This window comes from Mesoplodon mirus, assembly GCF_964341445.2.
Source record: "Mesoplodon mirus genome assembly, chromosome: 3".
Lineage (NCBI taxonomy): Eukaryota > Metazoa > Chordata > Mammalia > Artiodactyla > Ziphiidae > Mesoplodon > Mesoplodon mirus.
This window is the reverse complement of record NC_138978.1, coordinates 157,140,141-157,158,212: the sequence shown is the minus strand read 5'-3', so window position 1 is coordinate 157,158,212 and position 18,072 is coordinate 157,140,141. Positions and strand designations below refer to the sequence as shown.

At 35.9% G+C, this 18,072-nt stretch overlaps 1 protein-coding gene across 5 annotated transcripts in view; it reads left to right on the top strand.

The window, feature by feature from the left end:
* Positions 1-18,072, top strand: part of HMCN1 (hemicentin 1) — a gene marked incomplete at its 5' end in the record, with an annotated part of 518,370 nt that overhangs the window by 287,986 nt on the left and 212,312 nt on the right. For all 5 annotated transcript variants that reach the window (XR_014293546.1, XM_082615777.1, XM_082615778.1 and 2 more), the window contains 6 exons: positions 5,543-5,821; positions 6,337-6,618; positions 7,338-7,446; positions 8,479-8,648; positions 9,820-9,974; positions 13,691-13,814. Coding sequence is in view for 4 of the 5 variants with exons in the window: in XM_082615777.1 (XP_082471903.1) it covers positions 5,543-5,821; positions 6,337-6,618; positions 7,338-7,446; positions 8,479-8,648; positions 9,820-9,974; positions 13,691-13,814 (1,119 nt within the window). The remainder of the gene's footprint in view (positions 1-5,542; positions 5,822-6,336; positions 6,619-7,337; positions 7,447-8,478; positions 8,649-9,819; positions 9,975-13,690; positions 13,815-18,072) is intronic.

The following is an 18,072-nucleotide window of genomic DNA, read 5'->3' as shown; positions in this document are numbered from 1 at the left end:
CTTTATTTAGACAATTTCAGCCAAAAATTTGATGTATGTTTCTAGATTCCATGAATAGGCTCAAATCAAAATTAAAATTTAAAGTCTGAGTAAAATGTTCTTTCTTAAGATTTCCAAATGGTGGCTTGAATTGATATTAATTAATTATCTATAGCAGGACTTGACAAACCTTTTTTATAAAGGGCAAGTTGGTAAATATTTTAGGCTTTGCAGACTGTGAGGCAAAATCAAGGACATTATGTAGGTACTTACATAACAAAATAGAAAGAAATGTCTACCAATTGTTTATTCATGATATTCTATTTTTCTGGTAATTTTAAAAATTGTAAAATTTGTTGTAATACAAGTCTACTAATGAGAATGGATTTCTTTTGGAGGGATAACATTTTACTTAATTGGAGTTCAAAGTTAATGATTCCTGTCACCAAAATTAAATGCAGATGTTCATCTCTTAATACTGGTCTGTAATGAGATTTTATGTATTTCATTTTTGAAAATATCTTTTCATGCAGATACTGTAGATACTGTCAAATACTAATATCAGTTCACAAACATAAGATTTTAATTGATCATATTCATTACTTGAAAGGCATTTGCAGAATTCTGTTATATTCTCTTGATATTTGACTTTTGGCCTGCCATTCTACTCCCAATTAATCAATTCCAATTGAAGGTTAGATGGAAGGCCCTCATTTTCAGAGATAAAAGAACTTAAAATGTGAAAGTTTCATTTGCATTTGCATCAAAGTTTGACAAACATTGTTGAAACTGAAAGTTGAGGTCAGAAAATATATTCACTGCAAATTTGTAGGGGAATTGAGATCTGAGTTTTGTTTGACAGCATGGAAAATGTGTAGAGGAGCTTGACATTACTTGTGATTCAAACAACAGAATGACTACTAACAGTATAGATTTTGCATTCAAGTGCTCGTTTTATCTGGTAAGTTTAGGTTGAATTTATTAAGAAACATTGTCAAGTTTATGGCAAAACTAAATTCCAGAATCATTCAGTACTCAATAATAGTGTTTGAGGACAATTCTCATTCAGAAAAAATTCAGTCTCAGTCCTAAGCTCCAAAAATTAAAATGTAACTTTACCACCATTAAGACATTAAGCTGCTATAAGGTAGAACAAATCATTATATTCACCTTCTACTTCTGACAAAAATTCATGGAACTGATGATATTTAAGTCCATAAGAGCAAGTAAAATACCCCTTGGACAGTTCTGTTTCAATAACACATGAATATTTTACACAAGTGCTGATGAATAGTACAAGGAATAACGATATTACATTTTAATAAATTTAAAATGTAAAATTTGTAAATTTCTCTAAACCTTTTTCTGCCCCATACGTATTTTTATCACCATCAGTGGTAGCACATCTTAGCAGATTCCACTTCAGGTTGTAATAAATTAGTGCTTTTTCTACTTCTTTGAAAATATTTTTGTCTGTAGTTGTTCCATGCAGACTATTCTTAGAGACTAATTCTTCAGTTTCTTCAATGTGGCATTGACTCCTCAAATAAAAGACAGCTAAGCAGTATCAGTAACATCTGTCAATTTGTCAAGAGCCAAGAATACTATTCAGAAAAGTTCCCTTTAAAAAAAAATGACTATTGATATTGTCAGTTTTCTCAACTCTTCAAGCAGTTTTTCTTATGGAAAGGCTAATCATCTTAAACAAATTGATTAGTTTAGGCATAATTGTTTGCTAATGCAATCATTCTTGATTTAATTAAATCACTGTTGGTAAATGGCTCTCCTTCCTTGGCTAACAAATGAGCCACTCAGAAACTTAGATGGTAGCCTCATTTTGACTTTTTATCTTTGTGAAGAAATTCTGCCTAATGAGACATTCTATTTTATATTAATTTATCGGTTGTTTTTCTTTGAATGGGATATATTGTGATGAGTACTTAGGCTAATAGAGTTAGTGTGCAGTGTATTTTTTTCAAAACAGCTATAGTGTTATTAAAAAATAAACTCAGTGCTTTGCCATTGAACCTAATAACAAAATAATCCACACTGTTCTGTGCTTTAAAAATGTTACGTTTTAAAGTTTACTTTTCTTTTTCTGTGTGTGTTTTGACATGGGGAGTATGCACTGGTAATAAAAGTAAAGTATGGTTATGCTCATATCACGGTATGGTGATATTTATGGCACTTGAAATGCTGTTGGCTTATAATTGTGTCACTGAAATTTATGGTGAGCTGAGCAACAGTGAGAAACAATGAGAACACCACATTTGGTATTTATTGCAACAATTTAACTCTGCCATTGTAAAAGTGAACATAGCCATAGACAGTACATAAACAAATGAGCATGACCATACTCCAATAAAACTTAATAGGTGCTGAAGTTTGAATTTCATATAATTGTTACATGTCACAAAATATTATCAGTATTTTGATTTTTTCCAGTCATTTAAAAATGCAAAAACTGTATTTGGTTCAGCATCTTGATGCCTGGCCTGTGGGACATAATTGGCTGCCCTGATTTATATAGTAAACCACCTTATAGAAAAATTATTCCACCATCAAATTTACCTCACAATACAGGCATACCTCTGAGATATTGCAGGTTCTGTTCCAGATCACCACAATAAAGCAAATATTGCAATAGAGCGAGTCACACAAATCTTTTTTGGTTTCCCAGTGCAAATAAAAGTTATGTTTATACTATACTATAGTCTATTAAATGTACAAAAGCATTATGTCTAATAAAAGTACACACCTTAATTTAAAAATACTTTATCGCTAAAAAATACTAACCATCACCTGAGCCTTTAGCAAGTCATAGTAGTAACATTAAAATCTCTGATCAGATATACAGATTGCCAACAAACACATGAAAGAATGCTCAACATCATTAATCATTAGAGAAATGCAGATCAAAACTACAATGAGATATCATCTCACACCAGTCAGAATGGCCATCATCAAAAAATCTACAAACAATAAATGCTGGAGAGGGTGTGGAGAAAAGAGAACCCTCTTGCACTGTTGGTGGGAATGTAAATTGATACAGTCACTATGGAGAACAGTATGGAGGTTCCTTAAAAAACTACAAATAGAACTACCATATGACCCAGCAATCCCACTACTGGGCATATAGCCTGAGAAAACCATAATTCAAAAAGAGTCATGTACCACAATGTTCATTGCAGCTCTATTTACAATAGCCAGAACATGGAAGCAACCTAAGTGCCCACCAACAGATGAATGGATACATAAGATGTGGCACATATATACAATGGAATATTACTCAGCCATAAACAGAAACGAAACTGAGTTATTTGCAGTGAGTTGGATGGACCTAGAGTCTGTCATACAGAGTGAAGTAAGTCAGAAAGAGAAAAACAAATACTGTATGCTAACACATATATATGGAATCTAAAAAAAAAAAAAGGTGATGAAGAACCTAGGGGCAAGACGGTAATAAAGACGCAGACCTCCCAGAGAATGAACTTGAGGACATGGGCAGGGGGAAGGGTAAGCTGAGACAAAATGAGAGAGTGGCATGGACATAAATACACTACCAAATGTAAAATAGATAGCTAGTGGGAAGCAGCTGCATAGCACAGGGAGATCAGCTCGGTGCTTTGTGACCATCTAGAGGGGTGGGATAGGGAGGGTGGGAGGCAGGGGGACGTAAGAGGGAAGAGACATGGGGATATATGTATATGTCTAACTGATTTACTTTGTTATAAAGCAGAAACTAACACACCATTGTAAAGCAATTATACTCCAATAAAGATGTTAAAAAATATAATGATATTTTTATTAAAGAATCCATCATGATCACTAAAAAGAATAAAATAAAATCTCTGATCGTAGATCTCCACAACAAATATAATAATAATGAGAAAGTTTGAAATATTGATAGAAATACCAAAATGTGACAAAGACAGGAAGTGAGCCAATGCTGTTGGAAAATAGTGCCAATAGACTTGCTCATTGCAGGCCTGCCACAGACCTTAAGTTTGTGAAAAATACAGTGTCGGCAAAGCACAATAAAATGAAGTATGCCTGTATAGTAGATCTTGCCTTCATTTATGTGTGAGGAAAAAAATATGTATATTAATGTTTGTCACTATGAACTAGTTCTAAGAACAATTATCAGAAAACATTAAGGAATTCTACTCAGATCTAGATACTGTTTTCTAATATTCTTTTCCACTAAAAAGAACCAGAGCTTCTAGGAGAAATAGTTAATTCTAAGGCTGGGGCAGAGAGTATAAAGATGAGCCTGGAGCATGTAGTAGGGCCAGAAAGTAAGAAAATACTAAAATAATATGATGTGAGTATGTCAGAGGGACATAGGGCTGGTTGGAATAGCTCCCAAAGGCCATAACTGGAACAATTTGAACAATAAAATAAATAGTGTAGTATTGGATTATACCCAAAGTATAAAATGAATCTCCATGAGTGCATATTGATATAAATAAATAAATTGGAGAAGAGAGACTAATCTCTCATACAGAAGAATTCCAGATAAATTATGTAGGTATTCCCCTCTCAAGGAAGTAGAATAGTTCCCCCCGCCCTCATATATATGGGCTGGGAAGAGTGATTCTTTTCAAAAGAGCAAAAGAGAGTAACTTTACAGTGGAGGAACCTAGCAAAATCTACCTCAGCCAGGTGGTCAAGGTCAACATCGTGATAAGCTATGTTGATAGTGTGTACCCTTGATATGATTGATGAGAATGGCACTCTGTGATCGTGTTTCCAAAACCCATAACCCTAGTCCAAACATAAGAAAAACATTCTCTTCTAAAATAAAAGTTTATTTTTAAAAGTTAAGGCACTCAAATTCAGGCACATGCCATTTAATTTATTTTAAGTTATTGCAGTGATAGCATAATCCTGGAATGATCGTGTTCAGAGTATGTAGCAGGGCTTGAGTCAGTGGTGGTGTTTTTCCAGCAGCAGAGTCCTCATGTGGTGTGAGAGGCCAGACATGTGGTTACTGAATTATGAAAGATACACATGTAGCCAATTAGATGAATATAATTGAGTGAATGAACTCTCTGTGGCAGTTCCAAAAAAAAAAAAAAAAAAGTAAGAAGAAGCAAAAGTTAAAGACTCCACAGCTATTACCAGTAGCTGGATATGAAAGCACTTAGGCCTTTTGTATTTCCTGGGGAAAGGGCATGCAGTTGTACCTCATCTGACATTTTTGCTCCCTTGGCCTCATTTCAAACTTATTGTATTTACTTTAAGTGGGATTTATTTTGTTTTGCTTTGTTTGTTAAACACGACTTTCTTAGTTACTGTAATATGATCTATTGGGCTTAAATGAACCCCTGAAATGAAAACTGACATTCTGCTTTCACTGAAATCTGAAACCCAAAAGGACAGTGGTGAAGATTGTTTTGACAAAACAGGCAACTAATTATCAGTAGGTAAATCACAGACTTCCTAATTGTCTTTAATTCATATTTACTTTAATGCATTATTTAAATATCTCTAGCATTTGAGACTTTGATGCAGATGCTAAAACTTAGAAGACTTGTTTCTGTTCTGAAATCCTTTGTAGTTCCACCTAGTATTAAAGGAGGGAATGTCACCACAGAAATATCAGCACTGATCAACAGCATCATTAAACTGGAATGTGAAACACGGGGACTTCCAATGCCTGCTATTACTTGGTATAAAGACAGCCAACCAATCATATCCAGCTCACAAGCACTTTATATTGATAAAGGACAATTTCTTCATATCCCTCGAGCACAGGTCTCTGATTCAGCAACATATAAGTGTCAAGTAACCAATGTTGCTGGGACTGCTGAAAAATCATTCCATGTGGATGTCTATGGTAAGGAAAAAAATATATGTTTTAATTATGTACTTTTCTGCCTATGCTTTCGAATATGGCAACATGCAATTTGTTCACTAATAAATCCCTGTTGGGTTGGGTTGTCTTCGATATGCATACATTGGAATTAGAAGAATTTGTCTCATGATTTGGAAAAATATTTTAAAAAGCTAAGGTTAGCAAGAAGTGGCCCATTCATTCAGTCAACCATCTGCCTATGGCACTTGGGAATCTAGACCATTTGATTTTTATGGAGAAGGTAAAGTAGTTCTTAGGACTAAGCTCATTCTCTCCAATTTGTCCTTTTTAACCCAGACACAGTATAGAGTATCCTACAATATTTAGACTAATTGCAGATAAGCTGAACCAAGAAATTCTTTCCTCAGTAGCTTAGGGGGAGATGAACATATAGGTAGTTTCTATAGTCAAACTACGTGAGTTAAAAATGAAAAGAATCCCCTTTATTTCATTAGGATTTTAAAGAATTGCCTGAAATATTACTTTTTTCTACCTAGTTCCTCCAATGATTGAAGGTGACTTGGCTGTGCCTCTCAATAAGCAAGTGGTTATTTCTCATTCGTTGACACTGGAATGTAAAGCTGCTGGCAACCCTCCTCCAGTTCTCACCTGGTTGAAAGACGGTGTACCTGTGAAAGCTAGTGACAACATCCGCATAGAAGCTGGTGGGAAGAAACTAGAAATCATGGGTGCCCTAGAAGTCAATAGGGGACAGTATATATGTGTGGCTACCAGTGTGGCAGGAGAAAAGGAAATCAAATACGAAGTTGACGTCTTAGGTAAATGAGGATGCTTCCACCTGTATTCTCATATTCATAGCAAAACCTGACTAGTTTATTAAATGCTTTTGTGTTCATGGAATAATAAAACAATCTTAGAGAAGGTTTAGTGATCTGTTCAACTCTGGACTACACATTACTGAGTGGTGAATTGATCACCAGAGTCCCAAGATCTAAAAACCCACATAAATCTTCCACTTGCCCTGATAGGTACACTTTGTAACTAGGTAGATGCCTTTTTACATTTGTGACAATATCTGATTGTAATGAGTGACAGCATGGTCTCTTGTCATGAGCACTGTGCTAAACAATAGGAAACTTAGTCTGTGGGACTTGGGAAGTTATCTTGTAACCTTACATCTCTATTTCTTTATAAATTGAAGGCTTTCAATGCAGGCCCAATTTTTGAGGTTCCCTTATCTTATTCTTATGAAAATAAGCAACATAAAATATGAATCAACTTTATGTTTTGATGGCATCATCAGCCCCATAGTGCTAGATTAACTGAGAAAAATTCACAGCGTGTCGAAAGTATATTTATTGATTATGGCAAATGTGTATTGTAAAAGGTATTTTACAATACATTTCAAGTCTCCTTCATGTACCAAATGACTATGATACTTATCAGCCTTCTAAGTGCAACTTAGTATTGCTTAAAGTGATGCTATATTTTTTCTTGTAAACATTTCTTTGTATGTTACATCCTTGCTGTTTTCTAGTGCCACCAGCTATAGAAGGAGGAGATGAAATGTCTTACTTCATTGTGATGGTTAATAACTTACTGGAGCTAGATTGTCAAGCGACAGGCTCTCCTCCACCAACTATCATGTAAGGGTTTTGGTATGTCTTCTAAATATCTCCCACTTCTTTATTTGAGTGTTTTAGAGCTATCTTGAAAGAGGTTCTGTGTCATTCAAAAGTGATTTATAAAATTATACTAATTATATCCCTCTTTTAAAAGACATACTCTATATTCAAGGCAACTTTTATTTGATACTCACAGGGCCCATAAATCTGCTCAATTAGAAGACTTCATTATATGCTCTTAAAAATTACATTTTCCGTTCATAGAGACAGACTATTAAGCAGTATCTGTCAGATCTTCCTGAAGCACTGAAATGTTAAATGAACAACGGAATTTAAAACAGTATGCCAGACATGTTAAGGAATAGTGGAAGTTAACGTGAATATATGATTACCAATACTTTTTTCTCATTCCTTCATTCACAAAGTATTTCTTGAATACTTATCTTTCATTTCCAAAGTGCTCTGGGATATGCAAAGGAACAGATACTCAGCTAACTTTTGGGCTAAAATATGTTCACACATGATTATAAAACTAAATGGAAAGTGATAATTCATAATAAGTTAAAAATTATAATGCTATATGATTTTAGGATTTTATTTTACTGATGTTTTAAGATTATGTGTGTTTTGTTGGTTAATATTATTTAAACATTTGAAGTGAGTGCTATGTAGGGGCATTTGCCTCTTTCTGTAGCCCAGCATTAATAGTAGAGTGAAGAACTGTACACCTAGTTCTTGGGTTCCAATAATATGCCAGCTTCTTTGTTAAACTAGGTTTCCCTTTTCTTTTCCCTATTTACAGTTTATTTTATTAGAGTGAGCAGATGGGAAATTAGGCAAGTACATAATTGAGAATACATATATATAAATGTATCATATATGCATATATATACATATACATACATATATATAAGTATATAAGTCAAATATATGAATAAATGTAGTTCCTCCGAGATAGATAGATTGCTTTAGAAACATAGTTATTTAAGATATAGTTAGGAACATAGTTATTTGAAATATGTCTCCAGACTTCTTTTTGCCTTATTTCTGTAGGTGGCTGAAGGATGGCCAGCTAATTGATGAAAGGGATGGATTCAAGATCTTACTAAATGGACACAAACTGGTTATAGCCCAGGCTCAAGTGTCAGACACAGGCCTTTATCGGTGTATAGCAACAAACACTGCTGGAGACCACAAGAAGGAGTTTGAAGTGACTGTTCATGGTAGGCTGAAGAAGGAGCATTTCACTGAAAATTCATTTATGCATTGTTTCAGTATCTAATTCAGAACTTAGCTCAGTAATCTGGATAAATCTTGAGTTGTGGAAAGTAGTGCTAATCTGAGTGAGAATTTGGATCAAATTTGAATTAGATATTGGGAAATTTTAAGGCACTTTACTAACACAGAAGATTTAACCAAGAGGTATCATGTGAATGAACTGAGACAGAATTTAAATGGTAAGAGGTATATTCTGCCTAGAATGTGAGGGTCTGAGGAATGAGATCAAAGAAGATAGAAGAGGCAGGCAGCAAATTTCAAATAAAGGGGGGATACGAGTGTTCAAAGGTTCAGCCAAAACAGGAGGGAGTGTGAATAAAGTCATTTCCAGAAATGGAGGCTGAGGGTGTTATACAGGATCCAGGGCACATAAGTGCACTCATGGAACTGGCACAATAGGGTTAGAACCATTAATCTAATGACAGAAGCAACCCTCTGCCAGGGTATTAGGTGTCTCACTTGGGAGACCTTGGGGAGGGAGGGACTGGAATGAGAAACTGGAGAGTATTTGGAAGCCACAAGCAGAGGTTTCTATGAACATCAACTTCATTCTTCCCAGGCGGACTGGTTTTTTGCTGTATTTTGATGAAATACAGCTAATCCTGTTTCTCAATCTCAATTCCAATTCTTGAGGGAGGGGATCTGGCAGGCCCAGCTTAAATCAAGTTACTATCCTGGATTTAATCAGCCTTGCTGGGGACAGAGTCATGTGGTATAAATATGGGTACTGGAAACCCACCCCAATTTAATGAGGCAGTTCTAGAGAAAGGGCAGGTCATAGTAGATTGGGAAAACACACCAAGAGGTTGTAAACCAAACATACATGTGGATTGCAGTTGCTGTAAATACATTTCACTTATTCTCTGGAGAATTAGAGACCCATAGTTAAGAAACAAGTAATCTCTAAAATTGCTAGAAGTTATAAGTGAAATGCATGGAGTGAAATTATTCTGTTTGTTAAAATAGGCCTCTGCCCTTGTCTAAATTTTGAAGTTTCAAGTTCTTGGATACAGACTTTTAAGTGTTTGATCCCACTGATTATAGTTTTCGTTCCCTCCCTCACTTCCTTTTCTCTTCCTTCTTTCCTTTCTTCTCCTCTCTTTTTCTTAAATCTAGTTCCTCCAACAATCAAATCCTCAGGGCTTTCTGAGAGAGCTGTAGTAAGGTATAAGCCCATCACCTTGCAGTGCATAGCCAATGGCATTCCAAAGCCATCCATTACATGGTTAAAAGATGGCCAACCTGTCAACACTGCCCAAGGAAACCTCAAAGTAAGTATGAATATTATTTTGCCCAAGATGAGAAAGCTATATATGGAGCTATCATATTCTCCTTTCTTAATTATAGATTTTCCTGTTGGATAGATTTTGCAGGAAATGTACTAAAACAATACGTGTTTTCCTTAGGGTTTTTCAGAATTTAACTTAATATTTTGATTTGAAAAATGGAATTAATTAAAGACTAATAACTTTAACAATGATGTTAATTTTAACATAGTGGTTGGTATTTTTATTATTTCAATTTATGCCTGTTTTAATTATTCAAAAACTAGTATCTTATGGATGAATAGTTCATCAGTACTAAGTAAGTCAGAGTATCATCAGTATATTCACCATTGACCAGGATTAAGGTAGAGTTATATCTATTGATACATAAACCTAAGTGAAATGGTTTCTTGAAAAACATAGTTTAGTTTATAAACATCATGATGGCAGAGACTCAGTCTCTATGATTAAGTTCACTTTTGTATTTTCATATTGAGTATAGTCCCTGGCATATAACTATCTCAGTACATATTTGTTGAATTAATAGATAGGTAGATTGCAAGCCTGAGTGATCTACATGATACAATTAAAATAATTAATAGATTTTGCTACTAAGATCAAGTTAATTGACTAACATGGGTTTGAGCTTTGCTTGAGGTAGGTTTCAGTAATAAGGGATGTGCCAAGTTCTTCTCCCGGCAGAAGTGATGGATATCTGTTCATTTATCATTCCTATTCCAAATTCAGTGGAACTAATCTCACATATTTGCGCTAACAAAAGATTTAATATGTAGCCCTCTAACACAGAGCAGGTAAACAACTGTTTACCTGGGAGACAGATATTTATCATACAGCTGTACAAAAGTATAATTGCAAACTGTGATGAGTAATTTTAGGAGACAGTATAGAGAGGTATAAGAACAGATAATGAGGAAAGCCTTTGAGCGTGTGTTGGTTTGCAACCCCTGGAGCTTCCTGGGTGTCATCTGAAATCGGCCCCCTATTCAGAGAGAGCAGAGAGAGATCTAAGGAAGAGGCACAGCACTCCAGATTGGTAGGGGGAAGGTTTAATAAGCAAGGGAACTTGCTTACCAGGCTTGTCTTGGATGACTGCAAGATGAGTAGATCTCCTCACGTGCCCACCAAATCTCAAAAGTTTATATAGAGGTCTTAACTGGGTTCAGTCATATATCCTGTCCAGATGGTCTCAACATCACACTACTATCTCAAGGCTGCGTCCTTGGGCAGTTTCTAGCACTGGGAAAGAAGATGGAATGCACATTCCAAAAATGGGGAGAAGATGAGGAGCCTCCAAATGCCTGAGTCCAGCTCATGGGCCATCCCTGCGGTCACATCCTCTCAGTGACCTCCTCCAACAGCGTGAGGGAGGGTAATTTATGGAGCAAGTCTTTAAGCAGAGATCTGCAGAACATATGGAGTTAAGTGGGCAAATTAATAGAAGAGAGGTGAGTAGAATCTTTCAGAGAAGATGTGCATGGGCAAACAAAAAGTAAAGGGGAGCATGACACCTCTTGAGAAATGAAAGCAAGCCATTGGATTAGGGAACCAAGAGCAAGGGAGAAATGGTATTAGAGAAGACCAGAGGCATTTAAGTAAGTTAATGATTTTATTTTCACTTTGTGAATTTCACAATGTGAAATTTTTGAACAGTTTTAAGAGAAGAGGGACATGATCAGGCTTATATTTTCAGTAGTTACCTAGGCCCGGTTGGAGAATGAATTGAAGGAGTCAAAAATAGATATGTGGAAATCAATTGAACTTATTTGCATTTGTCTAGGAGAGAAAAGATAGAAATTTGGACTCACATGCTGGCCATAGAGATGAGGATACATGGATATATTTGAGAGTTATTTATTGGTTAAATCATTAGGGCTTGATTATAGATTGTTGATGAAAGGTGAGGGAGTGGAGAATATCAAGAAAAATTAGTAGGAAGCTAATCTATACAAGTGCATAAAAAGTGATGCCATCCAGTGAGAAAGGAGACTTTGGAGGAAGATAAGTTTGAGGGGGAATAACTGTGATTTGAGTTTTAGACTTCTGGGTGTTGAGTTGACCTTGAAATAAACTAGTGGAGTTGCCAGGTAGACCATTGAATATATGGTCTTGGAGCTCAAAAGATAGTTCTGGCTGGGGATATTGGCACACAGATCATATTTGAAACGCATGGACATAGATGAGTTTATCCAAGGACAGAATAAAGAGTAAGAAGAAATAGAAAAAAAAATGATCTAGTTCAGGATCTTAAGAAATTACTGCACTTAAAGGCCGTATGCGAAAGTCTAGAAGTGAATATAAGTATATGAATGTGCTGCTTAACGTGTTTAGTACAGTATGGATGAAGAATAAGTTACGTGGGAGTTTATGTGGGAGTGTATGGAGAGAAGATCATATGGGGTCAGAATGCGGTAAGCCTGGAAGGCTTTGCTGAGTTCGAATTTCATTCTGGGCAAAGTGGGGAGCCATAAATGAGCTTTGAAGGGGGACTGGTAAAAGGATCAAATTGGCATTTTAGACAAATTATTCTGGCAACAGTATGCAAGGCAGATTAACAGTTCGGGAGGTTGGAGACACTGGAATATAAATTAAGGAGCCATTATAATCCCACAGTGGCTGTGAGAATGGAGACAGGGGATCTGAGAAACACAGAGTGGTATAATTACTAAGAGAGTCAAAGTGGGCTCTGAAACCCAGATGACTGGTGCCATTAAACAAAATTGGAAACACTCAATGAGAATTTGGTTTAGAAATACAGGAAAACAGCTTTGTTTTGGGTTGTTCAATTTCATGTGCTAACCTGTCCAGCAGATAGCTGGAAGCTCAGGAGAAAAGTTGAGGCCAATGCTGTAAATTTAGGAGTCTGCATGGGATTCTTCATCACAGCCATGGGTTTGGATGAAAACTATCAGAAAGCTAAGTTTCCTGTTTATGGGACAGGAAGAGGAAGCAGATTCCATAAAGTAATCTACTAAGAAAGTCAGAGAATGAGAACTGAGGGAATGCTGTACCTTCGGCTCCCAGAGGACAGAGTGACTGAAGGAGCAGGAAGTCAACAACGCCAAATGTTGTAGATGGTGAAGGAGAGTATGAGCTCACTGCCTAGGCTGCTGCATGCTGTGATTAGAAGTTAACTGGTAACCTCTGAATAATCATTTTCAAAAAATAACCCCTGAATCACCAGTTCCAAAATGGTAGAGGCTAGCTGCAATGCGTTTAAGAGGGAAATAAGGAAAACCAGTCAAGGAAATTTATCTGCATTTCCATTACTCATATTTTATAATTTTTATTGTTTTTCTGGCCACCATGACCATTTAATCAAAAAAGATTGTTTTAAAACTATTTATGAAGTGTTACATAAATGTAACCATATTTTTTTCAAATAGCTTAAATTGTCATCACATACCTCATAGTTGCAGTGCTAAAGTCTTTTATTCAGTGGAGTTTTATGACTGTACCAGCAGGCTTGCCTTAGGTAACACTGTTTTGTGTTTTCCAATGACTAAGAAAAGCTTTTCAATCAAAATAGTCTATTTTCTTGTGCATGATCAAGTGATCTGGCTCTAATCTATCAAAAGATAATTGATACTGGCATAAAAATATAGCTAGATATTATAAATTTAAATGAGTTTGTCTATTCAGCAGATGTTTTCAAGTCCAAGTATAAAGTACAAAATGCTGCCATACTTTCTGATCCCAATTAGATACAGTCTTCTGGTCGAGTTCTACAAATTGCCAAAGCCCTCATGGAAGATGCTGGCAGATACACATGTGTGGCTACCAATGCAGCTGGAGAAACACAACAGCACATTCAACTGCATGTGCATGGTAATGGCATCTTCACATCTTAACAAGAGTATTTCTGTGGCTTTTTTAAAACATAGTGGGCCCATTTTTATTGAATTGTAGTATAAAAGAAGCAAGTGTTTATTTTAATCTGTATAAAAAAAGTATATAGTTTTTTTTACATTATTTTCATTATAATTGCTCATATTAAGATCTTCAGTTTTCAGGTTGTCAAATAGGAAGTGCTGGAACTCATAAATAAATAAGTGCACTACCCTGTGTTTTAATTATTTGAATTCTGTCAACTGATAACTTTGTGCAGATAACTTCTGTTGAAAAAAAAAAAAAAAAAAACCCAGAACTTGCAGGGGTTTTCCTTAGCATTGTCTGTGATTATCCTGCTTGCCTATAAGATAGATTTTGTGAGGAGAAGCTATTCTTGACTCAGGATCTTCTCTCATGTGCTTTAATCAAAAGTCTGGTTGGCTGTGGAACACTTCATGAATGCTATAGCTTCACAGGTAAACTTGAAAGATTACCTGACCTTGAGTGTAAGACTTCACATCTCTAGAGGCTCATCAGAAAGGGCCAAGAATTGTAGGCTTGAGCTTTCCTAACTCAGCCAAGGATATTTGCAGAGAGCTAGCCAAGCTCTCATTGTACATGTTGTTCATTTTCTCTAATTCACGTGATTGCTTGTTAAACTTTTATTCATTCATTCATTCCGTCCATCCATTCATTCATATATTTACTCTACATTTTCTGAGCAATCTTAACCTAGAAGAACGCTCCAGCACTTAGTTTAATTCCAGGTATATAGCAGGCAGTCAATAAATATTTAACAAATGAAAGAGTAAGTAGTAAGTGAATGAAAAAATTTAGTTTGAACATTGAATTCTAGTCTGTTTCTTTACATATTTTCTTTTTTTTAAATCACCCAGTTAAAAGATTTATATCATCAGTTCTCTAAAAGTTTCCAATAAACCAGCTTATTCTTTCCCCAGTTCTTCCAATATGAGCACCTAACTTATGGATGTCATACACACAAACCATGTTCCTTAAGAGGACCTTTATTTTTTCACTGAATAATTAACCTAAAGACCAATATCTGAGTGTAACCATCTTGGAATGGTCTCACTATAATTGAGGGTTGGGGGACAAGCTGACCCTGCTCTCCCTTAAGTTGCCTTGAATTTACCTTGTTCCTCATAGGGCCTTGTATATCTTTCTAGTGTTCTTTGGCAGCTGTCTCCAGCATATACTCAGACCTCCACTTCCATCTAAGAGTGTGCTGGGGGTGGGCTTGTTCTCCTTCCCCGTTTTTCTGCTCTGAGTCTCCTTCTCTCCTCCTTATACAGGCTATTTGTTCCCTCCCTTCCAACAGTTTCAATCCTTATCTGATCTCCATTGTTGGCTAAAGGAAATAGTTGAGTGGGATAGCATGATGTGTTGTAGTCATCTCAGGCACTGGAGTCGTGCTGACTTTAGTTTAAATTCTATGCTAAACGTGATCTATGTAACCTTGAGGAAACGATTTAACCTCTCTGAGTATCTGACTTGCAGAGTGCTTTTGAGGTTTAGAGGTATTAGACATAAAATATTTCCCACTTTTACTCTTTCAGGAGTTATCAAAAAGAAAGATTTGGTTTTGTTCTCTAGACTGGTTTAAATTACTTAAATGAAGACTCTGTAATGAAGAACAGAATATGTGTCTCCAGAACTGGGAAGAACCAAACTTCAGTGTTTGAGGCTCTCAAGCTTGTGTTCATAAAAATCATAGGTATTGCTTGTTAAAAGTACAGCTTCCTGGGCCCATTCCCACATCTCCTGAAACAGCATCTCTGATGCAAGTACTCTGCCATTACGTTGGCTCATACTGTAAAGACTGGCCTAGAGACTTGCCAGTGTAGTCAAGAATGACTGAAAACTAGAATCCATAAAAGAAATCAAGTATCCCATCAACTACCTAGCAACAACAGAAAAGAATAAACAGATTCACTACCTAAGAAAACACAAGTCTATAAATGTACTGTCTGAATATGGTAACACAATGTATGTTAGCAGGAGATGCAATTAGTGTACATACTGACATGGAAAATCATCAGAGACAGGGGATGCAGGCTAGAAGATGTCTGAGTTAATGTGAAAAGAAAGAGAAATAGAAGGTTAGTCATCGTAAGGATTTATTAAAAACTACCAAATTATGGTTTTCACAGGGTATATGTCCAGTAGTGGGATTGCTGGGTCATATGGTGGTTCTATTTTTAGTTTTTTTAAGGAACCTTCATACTGTTCTCCATAGTGGCTGTATCAATTTACATTCCCACCAACAGTGTAGGAAGGTTCCCTTTTCTCCACACCCTCTCCAGCATTTACTGTTTGTAGATTTTTTGATGATGGACATTCTGACCTGTGTGAGGTGATACCTCATTGTAGTTTTGATTTGCATTTCTCTAATAATTAGTGATGTTGAGCATCTTTTCGTGTGCCTCTAAGCCATCTGTATATCTTCCTTGGAGAAATGTCTATTTAGGTCTTCCACCCATTTTTTGATTGGGTTGTTTGTTTTTTTGATACTGAGTTGCATGAGCTGTTTGTACATTTTGGAGATTAATCCCTTGTCAGTTGCTTCATTTGCAAATATTTTCTCCCATTCTGAGGGTTGTCTTTTCACCTTGTTTATGGGTCCAAAAAAGAGGGGATATGTATATACATATAACTGATTTGCTTTGCTGTACAGCAGAAACTAACACAACATTGTAAAGCAACTCTACCCCCCCCCCAAAAAACTACCAAATTAGACGGAGAATATAAAACAATTTTCTTCATATGAATCACCAATAGGATAGAGGTAAGATATATTAGTAGCTGTAAATGTTTCATCTAATACAATCTTGACTTGTCTGGATACCATTTCATCAACCTGAAGGGAGAATAAATGATGAAGTGAATTTCTAATCTAATACTGATAATGGTCAGCTTGGAGGAAGTAGTTGGCTAAGAGCATGTGATAGGAATCTGAACAGAAAGTTGGTGTATCATCTTGGCACTCATGATGGCAGTGTCACGTTGGATGAAAATGGCTCCAAACTTGATTCTGTCCTCTTCAATACTTGGATTAATAATTTCAGTGAGAACTGGAGATGTTAAAAAAGGTGTAGGAATTTCTAAGGGTTGATAGATTTCAAAAAGACCTCAGAGGTTAAAATGACAAGTTAACCTGACGTGAAAAATTTCATAAGAATAGAGATAGAATGGCTTAAAGATACCACACATTGAAATACTTGAGGTATTAATGGCTCTCTCCAATTACTGTAGATGTGATAATTCAATTTCATAATAGAGCTAATCAACCTTAGAAGTCAGTAATAGAAGCTTATAGTAGCCCTCTTATATTCTTGCTCTCTGAATGCTTCCAAAGTGTTGCATCTAATTCTGGTGCTATATATTGAGGGACATTGAAAAATCTATAGGGAAGCAACTATTATTTAATTTAGTTCATTTATCAATTTATTTAATCAAAGAAACTCAGCTTTCAGATTGTTTAGTATTTTGCTTTCCTATAAAAAAGATTGTAGAAGCTTCCATTCTTCTCAAACATGGAAAAAAGTGTTTCCAAAAGGTGGAGTAAGGGTGCATGTTCTCCTGGACTAGAAAATGAAGTCATGATCATGAGAAGGGGAATAGTCTCATGATCCCCTGGGTTTTCCAGGGGGAGCTCTGTCAATTATAAAAGGCTGAGGCTCTCAGTAGGTGGTCTTTTTGATGATCAAAGTTTCATAATTCTGGAAGTTCTAATTCTCTAGACCAAACTATGAAATTATATTTAAACCTCAGATATTTGCCAAGTGAGACAGATGTTTCCACAAACAAATGATTATTTGGGGTCTAATGGCTCAAGCATTCATTTCATCTGCACTTAATTATTTCCTAGCTAAAAGCAACCAAGTGAAGTGCCCAGAAGTAGAATGTTGTGGTTAAAATCTTTGAATTTAGGTTCCTGTACTCTCAAGTAATATCTGGAGGACAGTGGGCTTAGATGTTAACTTTTTAAAAAGCCCCGTTTTCTCATCTGTAAAATGGGAAGGATGAAGATAATACCATAATCAGGGAAGTTGTTCTGAGGAATAAATGCAAGACTAGACATGAAAAATTTAGCCTGGTGTCTGGTTCCTAGTAATCATCTGTAAGTAGTAGCTTAATGACTGTTTCAGCCAAACACATATTTGGCTTCTGGCACTTCTCACTGTACCAGCATCTTAACAAATATGTCTAAAGTCCTGCTGTCTTTACTGTTGGC